The sequence below is a fragment of the Myzus persicae genome, unplaced genomic scaffold (genome assembly GCF_001856785.1).
Source record: "Myzus persicae strain clone G006 unplaced genomic scaffold, MPER_G0061.0, whole genome shotgun sequence".
Lineage (NCBI taxonomy): Eukaryota > Metazoa > Arthropoda > Insecta > Hemiptera > Aphididae > Myzus > Myzus persicae.
In genome coordinates, this window is record NW_019100858.1 from 602,142 (window position 1) to 615,280 (window position 13,139).

Consider the following 13,139-nt stretch of genomic DNA (forward strand, 5'->3'; position numbering starts at 1 on the left):
GGGGGGTAGGTACCTATATTATAGGACTGGCATAATACCGCACACACGTATTATTAAAGTGCAGTGGACATAAACTGAAACGTGTATCGGGTATCACACAGCGGAGGTTCTCTCAACGTTATGACCTTTTAAAATATATACTTATTATAGTGTGTTTTGTTGGCAGTTTTTATATTTTTCAGTTTATAACTATGATATTATATTATTGTGTGAATACTGCAGCTTAGTGTAATTTGGTTCTGTAAAATCATTCATATAATATTATTCTGAAGCACGTACAATAATTGTTCTGAACATGTACAAAATATATTGAACGTAATTTGACGTACCTAATACATACAGGATATTATTTACAAACATTTTTTTTTTTAAATTTATGTTAACGAATTGGAGGGCTGGCATATTATATTCCCCTTAGATGGGTACTGCACTAGTATAACTATTATTTACTCTAAATTCTATACACTATAATCCTTCACTCTCTATTATTTCAATGATTGGTATTTACTCATCAACTTTTTCACAAAAAAAAATATTTTCATTTTTTAATTACGCGTGTAATCGCAAAATAAATATAGGCCGTTATTTTAAAAAAAAAATTGGAAAAGGCGATCTACTGTGTTTGCAGAGTGCTGAGTGCGCTATGTAAATGAGTATAAGCAATAGTGCGATGGATAATATGTTGAATTTGAATTCTATGATAATCTATTGATATTTATTATTTAATATAAAAAAATCCAATTCTGAGTGGTTTTGTGATGACTTATTATATTACTAAAAATATTTGTATAAAATATATGTTATATTGCTATTAGCAATTTTGAAGTTAATTTTTAACTATAAGTAAAAGTGCAATACAATACGACTAATTCATTTTAGCCAAAGCATTGGATATTGTATTATTTAATTAATTATTATAATTTTATATTTATATAAATATTTTTTAAATCAATACTTATAGTATAATAATTTTGATAGGTCCATGGCATGAATAGCTTAAAAATGAATCCAAATATTTTTTGTATGTCATTCCGTATGGTAAATATATGTTATATCTAATAATTTAAAGTCCCTATGAATATTTTTTTTTTTTTTGATTACAACAAAATATCTAAAAATTTTTTTTTCCATTTAACACGATCTCATCATAATTTGAAATAATAATAAGTGCATAATAACTTGTATAAAGATTAAAAATGTATTTGATTGATGCATTTTTACTACTCCAAAATGTGACGATAGATAAAAAAAAACAAACATACTTCAATGTAAAACAAATACATTCGTCGCTCCACTCAGAATTTAAAATAAACATTTTATACAATTTTATAAAAATAAGTAATATCTGAAAAATACAACCAACTAGCTTAGTTGTTACAATTTATGTACCTACTCCAATGATTTAGACACATTATTTTTAAAACGCTGAATCTGACTGTATTACATTCGAACAAAACTCACCCTTATATTATTATAGATTTACATGTACGTCATTACGGGGCAGCAATTGTTATTAGACAACATACAATCGAATTAAACATATAATTCAAGGTGCTTTCCACCCCATAATTTTACTCCGAATGACGCCCCTGATACATTATAATATGGGTACTTACATGCGAAACGTATTGATGTTTTATTATTCACTTACATTTACTTATACCCGTTTCAATGATTCAGTGGACAACTGCATAATATTTTTTGATTTTTTTATGGTCTTACACACGTGACCTGATCGAGTCGTCTCTGGTGGTTCCTATACGTGGAATATTATTGTTACTGACCAATAAATCTAGTGGTTTTCCAGTAAACTCATTACCATAGAATTTCTGCTTTTCTGATTTTCATAGGTTCCAAAGTCATATGATATTATTACTATCGTATTATTGTCATCACATATGACCGCCGATAATAATTATGGTTTTAAGTTAATCGACTGAAACTGTGTATGAGAACTATCAAAATTCACAGCCAAATTCAAATTTTTTCCGTTTTATTAGTAATTTAAGGATCCAGAGGACAATACGCGAACTGCTTACCATTTTACTTTATTAGAGATTAGAGACGTATACGTATTAATGTTCGTTTTTATATGAGCTATACCTGCTATCTTATGTTTACCGAGTTACTGCAAAATATAAAATGTATATTGATTTGAATATATTGATTTGAAACCGTATAATCGTGTGGCTAAAGATTAAAGCAATAGTTACTTACTGGATCTGAGAAAATCTAATAACACTAGTTGGTGTTACGAAAATCAAATAACTTTCCTGTAGTAAACTAACCCGACCATTACGCATAGGTGATATACGCGTTGCCTAGTTTACAAATGGATCCGCCGACACGCGGAATGGTGAACAGGGCGGCTAGGAGCCATTGTGTAACCGTGTGCGGAACGGTTAGGTTAGGTGTAGGAGAGGCCGTGACATGAACAACAACAACAACAACAACAACAAAAAAGAGGAAAAAGCGAGAGAAAAGAATAATCATTTCGCTTTTCCGCGTGATACGCGCGTTAGATCTGTCGGTTAGATAATATATTATATATACGCTTTTTTGGATTTTCTGCCCAAGTGACTGCAGTGCTCGGGAGTCGGGAGGAAAAAAAATACGTCTAGCTATAACGAGATTTCTGACTTACGGACCGATCTCGTGTGTGTATAATGTGTATGTGAATCACGAAATCGGCGTGTGTGTGTGGTGTGACGCAACTACGGTGCACCCGGAGGGATTAACATCGTCTCTCGGGTAAGTGCGGTGCAGTTATCTTTAAAAAATCGCGAGAGGACGTTTTTGTCGTGCGCGATACCGGCTGAAATTAGGAATGAGGAATCCCCATGAGGTTGTTCATCAGACAATTTGAATAATATCGCCGAATTTACGTACAACTATAATCACGGTGGAAAATTGTACGAGAAAAGAAATTACTTGTACCCACTATAATACCGCGTGACAACAGTTTTCGCCAAATTCTTTGCAGCCCTCGAGTTTCTGATAACCCCTCCCACTCCCCGAGAGTATGTGTGTACTATAAAAAAACGTTGTGTGGGTTAACCGGTATCGGTGTCAAACGAGATGAAAAAATGGGAGAAAAACATTTTTAGTCTTTTTTTTGATACGCCACGTGTACCAATACGCCTAATTGATACGGTGAAATGAAATGCGTAATGCGGAATGAGCAAAATACGGAGGAAGTAATATCATTTATACACGTGTGTGTAGGTCAAAATAAAAAATAAAATGTGATAAGGGAATAATATATATCACGCACACCCTTATTTATAGATTTATTCGTATGTTTCTAACCCCTTGACATCGCAATGGATTAGAATAGATTTTCGACGGTTATTTATTCCTAAAGACTTATATTGCACCATTATATAGGCCCTTTGTGACGCTCAGTATGAATATATATACCTATTGCCTATCCATACCTAATCCAACTTCAGTCCGACGAGAATTCGCTTATTATACATTTAATACTTGTTAAAAATGCATTTTTCATAACAAAGAGCATGCAATAATTACATTTGAGATAGATTTTTTTTAATCTAAATTTAATGGTAATAGTTACAATAAACGAATATAAAAAATTAATCCGGAAATGTATTTTAAATTGCTTAATATATTAAAAATAAATTACAAAAAGTTCACCGATTAGATTTTACAAATTTAGTTTCTTAAAATCTAGTAAAGCAAATAAATAACCTTTTCAACACAAATGGATTTATACAAGCAATATAAATTCCATATGGCATTAAAATACTTTAGGCATCAGATAAATTAGATTATAAAATTGTAGTTTAAAGACATATATTAAAACAAAAATATACAATAAACTATTTATAATTTTTCAGAACAAATCTTATGGCACTTAACTCATTTCAAATAATTGATATGTTTTTCTTCAACACCGAAAACCATGATTATAATTATACTTATATTTTATAACACTAATATTTATAACTTTATAAGATAACATTGATGAAAAACATAATAGCCATAGCCAAACAATAAATTTAATTATTACTATTTTTTTAAAAATATATATATGCATAATATAAAATATGTACAAACATTAGAAACTGAAAAAAAATTAAATACACTAAAACATTTTTACTTTAATGATAAGTTTAATTGTAAATATATCAATTTTGAATTTGTTCGTGTAACTGTGGAAGGTCTATTTTATTATTATCAAGGCGCATGTAACAAAAATACCAAAAAATACATTTTTTTGTAGCAGTTGGAATGATTATTGTCTCTTCGTTTGGTCGTAACAATTAGTATAAAAAATGATCTGAAAATGAAATCCACCATCAAAGTCATGACGACCACATTTAATAATAAAATTGAAAAAAATTAACTAAACTTAGCAATGAATTCAATTCAATTATTCATCAACTTTCAATCCAAAATTTACAAAAATAAAATTTTTTTTTAATGATTGGTAAGAGATGGAATTTTGCAGTTAGCTAAATTAATATATGATAAAGAAAATGTATTCCAGATTACATTCATGTATAACCTGCTTTCAATTAAAAATGAAATGTGCACAATACCCACAATTTGAAGTCAATATAATATTATGTTCAATTTTAATGCATCGAAAACTTCGTATTTTTTTTTCGTGTAAGACAAGTCGAAAAATAATCAATAAAACAGTAAATTGTTTATATAATAGTTTATTAAATGCTTTCTACGAATAAATTATTTTATATTTTATTATTAAAATATTTTTTTAATAAAAAGTGCATAAATTGAAACAAATGAACTCGATCGGTTTATGTATTTTATTTTTGTTTTGAAGGCCAGTTGAAAAATTTCAAAAATAAAATAAAAATTTAAAGGTCCAATGACTTTGTAATTCAATGGTTTTCTAATTAAAATTCAATATTTACACATTACACTATAGAACCTTTGCCTTTATGAGTAAATAAAAGATCTATTCGTATTACATACAAATGAAATCGTTTTACGGTAAATATATCCATTGACTTAATTCATTATTAATTGAATGTACGTGAATTTTAAAATGGCAAAGAGACATGTGTGGGAACACTTTAATGCTTTTTGTAAATGAAATGTAATTATAAACTACAGAAAAAGCCTCGCAATAAAAAATTTCAACGGCATTACATTTAAGTATAAATAAATTACATATGTCACGTATGTGTCTGTACTCTATAGGATTATCGTCGGTCACACAGACGGCCATCGAGTATATACATCATGATGGTCAAAGGAAACAGATAAAAAATAAGATCACTGACGTAAAATGACGAAATAATTGCTCAAACGATATTTGTTCTATTCGTAGACAATAACTGTCGTGGGGGAGGAAAAGTACTCTTGCGCTTTTAATATTGTGACATGATATAATTTTAAATAATAAATAATAATATCGCTTACAGCATTAATAATTGGGAGATATTATTGCTCGCTGACCAGATACAATATTCCTATAGTGAATGTTTTTCAGCCAATAATAATATACTATGGGGTGTTTATAATAGACATTAATATTGAAATTAACATATTTTCCTTATGTACATCCGAGTTAATGCAGTTTCGCTGTTTATAATCTCTCCAAACAGTTATAAAACAAACGGAAAATATTACAATTCTTATTTCTAGTGTTAAAAAAAAAAAAAAAATTAAAAAAAATAAAGTTCGCACGTTTAGAATAAAAATAAATAAAATGATGTTTTTAGTTTTATGATTAACGGTCCAGGATAAAGTTTCTGAAATAAGATAAAAAAAATAGCATTTATATGGCATATACAAAATATAATATAATATACAGAGCAACGTATAAAATATTTAAGACTTGAAAATGTACTATTTTTTTTTTCGTTGAATAAAAAATATAGTACGTTAGCCAGTCGTATGGTAGATACTTAAACATTTTCGCTATACATATACATAATATACTAGGTACCTATATTATCGCTTAGCGAGTATACGCGTATGTCGTCGCCCAAATCATATACATAGGTGCAATGATATATATATACGTACATGAGTACATATAATATATGTTGCGGTCTGGCAGACCAGCGAATTAAAGACAGACACACTCTCGTTTATGAGCCGAGTACACACAATAACATTGCAGCGTGCCAAGTGCACGGCGTCCACCGGTGCTGATATACGTTTGGGAGGCGAAAAAAATAGCGACAACGAACAACAGCAACAAAAAAAAAAATAGTACAAACAAGTTTTCGGGGGCTTAACAATTTTACACGGCCGTTTCACACGCCGCAGCGAAAAGTGCTAAAATCAGCACCGGCGGGTCCGAATTAAACACCGTAATAATTCACCGGCGGGTAGGTACACCTCACTCTCCGTCTCTCTGCCCACCCGTAGTTTATGGCCGTATAAACTATATAATATCTGTCCGCGTGTGCGTGCGCGTGGCACCGCGGTGTCTGGTTAATAGGCATTAAAAACGTCGAGTGTCAAAATGTGCGTAGTGCTCGAGCGACTAAAACCGTCGTTGCTATTTATGCTAATCACGCAGACCAGATGATTTAATAATATTATATATGTTATTACCTGCGCGCGTAATGCAATATAATATAATACAATTTATAATGTTGTACTTGGGCGGCGGCGGCGGCGGAACGTGCCCTCGACGGGATTTCCAACTGGTCGCGTCCGCGCCGACCGATTTCGAGTGGCTGCTGTGACCATGTCCCGCGTGTGGGTGCGCGGGTGGGCGGTTGCCGGGTGCGGGTGGAATGGTTATTTCGAATTGGCCTCAACTAGACCGTGCGTGGCGCCACCGACGACTTGTGCACTCGACTGCTTGCAGACTGTCGAGTATGTACGTACGTGTATTTGTACGTTGGTATATTATATGCTTACCCGTTATTTTGTGTATATTATTATGTATAGTAGGTGCTCGAAACGCGTTCACAAACGCCTCTACACAATATTATTATAATAATTATTCTCTGACCGACTTTCGAAACCGTGGCGGTTGACGAGCACAATAAAATGTAATATATTATTACTAAATTATGTTATAATACGATACAGCCACCTGTAGGGGACTTCGGATACTTGATTGAGGAGAGGGGTACTGGCTGTGGGGCTCTAGCTCCTCCCCGGAGCCACCCCTGGCTACCTAGTATTATATTATTATGCTTCGTCGTGTTAGGTTGACCGTTAAGGACCTCGCGTCTTACGTTTTGCTGTACAACGATAACGTCATAATTGTTCAAGTCCTGCAGGAGAAACGCCATGTTATAATATGCTTTTCAAAATAATTGTCGATCCGAAATTCAAAAGTAGTTAAAAGTTAAACAAACATTATTATTGTTTTTTTGTAGTTCACTAAGAATTTGCACTGTAATTAATTTCATATTTGTTCATTGACAGTAAAAGGAAATAATTGACCTGTCTCAATAACTGCAATTGAACTCGGGTCTGTTATAAAATAAATTCCGTGGAAAATAACTAAAATCAATGAAATGTGTAAGATAAGATGCTTTTAAATCCGATTACATAAAGGTACAACCTAGTTTACAACCTCGAAGTATATAATATACGAATAAAAAATAAGATAGGGGTCACCTGTGTCAACCGAAGTTGGCTATATTTAAGTTTGTAGCAACTAATCTATGTTGCCACTTTTTAGACCATTTGGTATAAAAACATGCAAAATACATCAACGTCGAGCTTTAATAGGGTTTACTCAATAACTACTGCTCCATGTACTCGATAGAGTTTGTTATTGTTGTTGAAAGTAGAAATGGGCAAGTAATTTTAGATTTCGGTTTAGTCAATATATAGTCGATCAAGCCCTTCTGGACGAATTATCGACGTTTCGGTTATTTCTTTACCGATGTTGTATATTTTGAGTTTTTAATTTCTTATGTGATATATAGAGATCTAAATAAAGAACAATGGATAATAACTACCTAGGTAATATATAATATTATTATGTGCAACGATACATGGTTATCGATTTTATTGAATTTTCCTATACTCTGTAATTTGTAGGATCAATTAATAATATCATGTATTGTGTGTATTTAATCATATTTAACCATGCATATTTTGAAAATACAATAATGAATTAACTCTATTTACAATATTAATAAATGCAATGTCAATTAAACGCGTCACGCCTAATACAAAACAAAACAAAAAATATTAAGAATTTAAAGTTATACATTTCGATTAATATACCTGTAATTGATTTGGACTTGAATATCTAGGTCAATATATTTTACATGATACTTACAAGCTGTGCTTGTATAATATTTAAATAAATACTGTAGTACACGGATACTGGTATATAAATTAATAGCAGTCTAGTCCAGAAAAGAATAAACAAATCAAAAATAAATTATGGATTGTTTGTAATATTATTTATTATAATTTTGTTAAAATCCGGCACAATATTAAATTATTATTCAATACACTTTCTTTGTGTAAGGTAATATATAAGGTATTTAAAAACTCATTAAGGTAAAATGTTTCTGAAAAAAAAATAATAACCCATATATATAGGATGGTGTACCATAAAATACTCAATATTCTGAAGAATCTTAAAATTGCTATAATACGGTAATTTAATTTTTTCGATTCTCAGTAAAGAAATGGAAATATTGATTTTATAACGACGTGTGTTTTTTCATCTCAGATTAGATTTTTGATTGTTTTTCATTTTATACACAAATAGACCGTCCTCTGAAAATGAATTATAAGGGTACGGTCAGACTTTATCCGATTTCGGCCGAACTATATTCGGCCGAAATCTTCGAAATTTTCGGATCAAAATTCGGCGGTCACATTTGATCCGTATTCGTCCGAAAAATAAATTAATCCGATAATTATTAAATACCTATGCATCATAGACGTGCATGTTTCAGTTGTGGTTTACATTTTTGTCAGGATGGACGTCTGTGACCACATTTACTTGTTAGAAACAAGCCCTATTTTAAAGTACTTACTGTTACAAGAAGAAAAAAAAGTTTGGGTGAATACAATATATGAAGATAGAGAAAGATTTGGTGAATTCCATACTCTTTTCCCTAAACTCCTGGAACAACCAGTAAAATTTTATGAATATTTAAGAATGACACCGAATACTTTTTTCTATATTCTTGAGAAAATTCGTTTCCAGCTCCAAAAATATTCAAATACTTCCGAATTGTAACCTGAAGAAAGACTAGTAGTTACATTAAGGTAAGTGGGATATTTTGTATTGTAAATGTGTATATAGTGAGTAACAATATAACATTTTATATTATGTAATGTGTTATAATATTTTATTATAAAAACATAGTACTTTAAAAGTAAAGTTCTTAAAAAATATACTTAGTACTTTTGTAACAAAAAAAAATCATAAGTACACCTCTTTCAAACGAAAAATTATGTGTAAATAAAATATGTATGAATAAATGTATAATACTGAAAAAATAACATAATAATTACTTATTGTATAAGAAAAATTAATAAAATGAGCGTTCCTAAACTTGAAAACGTAAAATTATATTCTAACACTATTCAAAAAATATGTTGTAGAAAAAAAACGATTTACTTACTTCAATAAGAGATAAATTATAAAATAATATAAAACATTAAAAGATAACAATAACTATGAACACTTAATAATATGTAGAACTAGCTGTGGCAAAAGTTTGATTTGGTTCTTGAGTATAACTTGCAATGAATTGGTTAGAATCATTATGTATATTAGAACATGCTTGGCTCGATTCTTCGGAACGTGTTGGCTGTAAATATCTCAGATTTAAATCATTTTGATTTAATCTATTGCTGTCACATCTTTCTTGCTCTTCTAAAAATACTTGTTGCAACTTATGTCAAATTAACAATTTTCTATTGTCTGGAAGTTCTTGCAAGTAAGGTACCAAACTTACCATAAAATGAAAACTTTCGTCTTCAATGATGGGGTTTTTTTTTTGCGAATTTTCATTTATTTTACTAAAATGATGTAGTTTTTGTCTTTCGATATTAAGCAAATCACTAATTGCATCATTTTTATTAGTTTTTTTTTTTTTCGCTGGTAATTGCTCATAATATGAAGAATCCATACCCATTGTTGTTTCATGTGATTTTTCCGATGTATTTAAGTCTTCGTTTACGACGTCAATACAATCGCTTTCTGGTGAATTAATATCCCTAGTGTTTTCCAATTCATTCACCGACATTGGTGTTGGGATATTACCTATCATTTGTCTTGGTGTTTCAATATCCTTTAAGAAAGACAATGTTTCATAAAATCTCCACTTCGATGAGCTTCCTCCAGACCCAGATCCTGTTGGTTTTTTGTTCTTGTTTAATTCTTTTTTATAGGTATCTCTTAAATTTTGCCATTTGGTTTTTAATAGATCGCCTATATTATCAAATAATTAAATCAAATAAAAAAAATTGTAAAAATGATGTAAATATTTATTTAAGAAAAATGTTGTTTCTATAATTTTTTAAAATGTAATTAATTCTGTTACCAAAAAATCTAAAAAATATACATAGCCATAGTTTTAGATTCTAAGCAGAGCGATGAATGTGGCAAAGTGAATCTAGATGGTACATTCAGGAGGTCAGTAAAAATGTCCCAATAGTTTTCAATAGCGCCGGGAAAAACAAACAAAAAATCAAGGAAAAACGGGAATTTTAAAATTATTTTGTAGTTAAAAATTGATAAAATGTTCAACTTTTATAGCTAAGGATTTAAAATTAAAAAGAAGGTACCATGTAAGTAGGTTATTCTGTAATTAAAAATATAAACACACAGTTTTTTTTTTATAGTTATTTTTTGTTCATATTAGGACGAAATTACATATAAAATAACCAAGAAAAACGATTTTAGTTATTTTGTTGTAATTTTAATTTAACCTCCTGCGAACCGTATTTATAATAACCAATAAGTAATTACAATATATAAATATAATATAAAATATCCACATGACAAACCGTCTCAGCTCAGAATTGTTTTTCGTATACAATGATATTATATCATTGAATTCAAAATTAACATCCACTTGCACACCTACTGTACAGCAGAGCGACATCAACTTAACCCATCTTTTTTGATTTTTGAGTTACAGTATAAACTAACCTTTTTTTAAAGTTTTTAATCCTTAGGTATACAAATGTAAAATTTTATACATTTTTGCTACCAATAAAATAATTTGTAAATTTTCAATTTGATAAATGTTGTCAAAATTAGAACTTAAAATGCTTGCAAAAAAAATCTTGCCTATGTATTTTTAATATTTTTAAATGGATATTGAAACAATGTTCGAGGATTATTGTATTATAAAGTAAATTTTTTTGATGCAATGAATACAATTTTATTGACATTTGTAGAAAAAAAAACCAAAAAAAATTAAAATTGAAACAGCTCAAAAAGACTCAAAATATTTTTAGTATGTATTTCATTAAGATAAAATAAACATTTGGTGTAATTTGTATGTAACTGTGGTTATTCGTTATTAAATAACAAATGAAATAAGAAAATCGTTCCGTGAGAAATCTATTGAAAATCGAATGTTGTAAAAATTTTAAGTTTTTCTAAAAAACGCTTATAAAAATTTAACTTGACTCTCCAGGAAACATATTTTTATTGTTTAAGGTAGATAAACTTGTTAGGAACTTTGTACTTATTAAATTTTCATATCTATGATATTTTTATATTTCCAACTCATTACTCAACTAATTTTGCAACCTTCCAATGTACTAATACTAGATTCTCTTTCCCAGCAGAAAAGATACTAAAATTGAAAATCGAATCATTATTTCGATAACTTATTGTGTACACACTGAAAAAAACATCATTGTAAAATCATTACATATGCATACATCGCTCTGCTCAAAATCTAAAATAGGCTATTTTGAGCTTTAAAAAAAATGTACATAAGATATTTAATTTTTTTGTTTTCTGTAATAAAAAATAATAAACGTTGTACTTGATGTCACACTCTTATTGTAATCTATAGGTTACACCAACTACAAGTGTAACAGGAAAACATGAAAAAAAAAATGATGCTACTTCACTTCAATGTAGGACAAAAATTGAGGAAATTATATTATTAGGTAAAAAATAATTTAAGAAATATACTCATATCAGCAAATTCCTAAAAAAAATATTTTGAAAAAAGTTATTACGTTCTAAATTAATTTACTAAAAAAATATTGATATTGTAAAAAATTCTAAAAAATAAACTACTTGACTTAGATAATTAATGTTTCTACCATAAAATTGTAAATCATTTAATCTGTCAAGTCTTAATATTACACCCTGTATATGATTATGATTTTTGTATGATTAGGTGTTTTTCTTAAGTGTGTAATTAGGTTTAGATTACTAACTTACACATTTTAAATTATGTTTTAGGTTTCTATCTACGGGAACTCCTTATAGATCATTAGCATTTTCATTTCGTATGGCACATAACACGATCAGTGGAATAATTTATGAAACATGTAACACAATTTGGAATGTTTTTGGACAAATTCATATGCCTTTTCCGACGAAAGATATGTTTTACCAGATTGCTCACGATTTTGAAACTCTGTGGAATTTTCCTAATTGTATCAGGTGCATTGACGGTAAACACATCCGCATAAAATGTCCAAAAAAAACTGGTTCAATGTTTTATAACTATAAAAATTATTTTTCGGTACACTTGCAAGGCGTGTGTGATGCAAAATATAAATTTATTACAGTGGACATAGGAGCGTATGGAAAACAGAGTGATAGCGGTGTATTTACTGAGTCTAATATATATAATTACCTAGAAACAAATTCTTTTAATGTACCACCCAACAGACCACTTCCAAACACAAATATTCCAATGCCTTTTGTTTTATTGGGAGACCAAGGATATCCACTAAAAGAATATTTGATGCGACCATATCCATGCACCACAAATTTGGATCCAGAAAAAGAAATTTTCAACTATCGTCTTAGTCGAGCCAGACGAATGATAGAATGTACATTTGGTATATTAGTATCAAAGTGGAGGTGTCTAAAAACGGAATTACAAGTTAATGAAGATCACGTAGACACAATAGTTAAATGTATCTGTTTATTACATAATATAATTATCGATCAGGAAGGGATTGATGATACGCTTCTTGTAAATATTCATCAAACC

The 13,139-nt window shown here is 29.7% G+C and overlaps 1 protein-coding gene across 1 annotated transcript; it reads left to right on the top strand.

Moving 5' to 3' along the window:
• Positions 1 to 11,277: 11,277 nt before the first annotated feature.
• LOC111026473 (putative nuclease HARBI1) lies at positions 11,278 to 13,043 on the top strand (the record flags this gene model as incomplete). Its single annotated transcript, XM_022304564.1, has 2 exons — positions 11,278 to 11,303; positions 12,377 to 13,043. Coding segments are annotated over exons 1-2 (693 nt in total), but the record flags the coding sequence as incomplete, so codon positions are not given.
• Between the last annotated feature and the right edge of the window lie 96 nt (positions 13,044 to 13,139).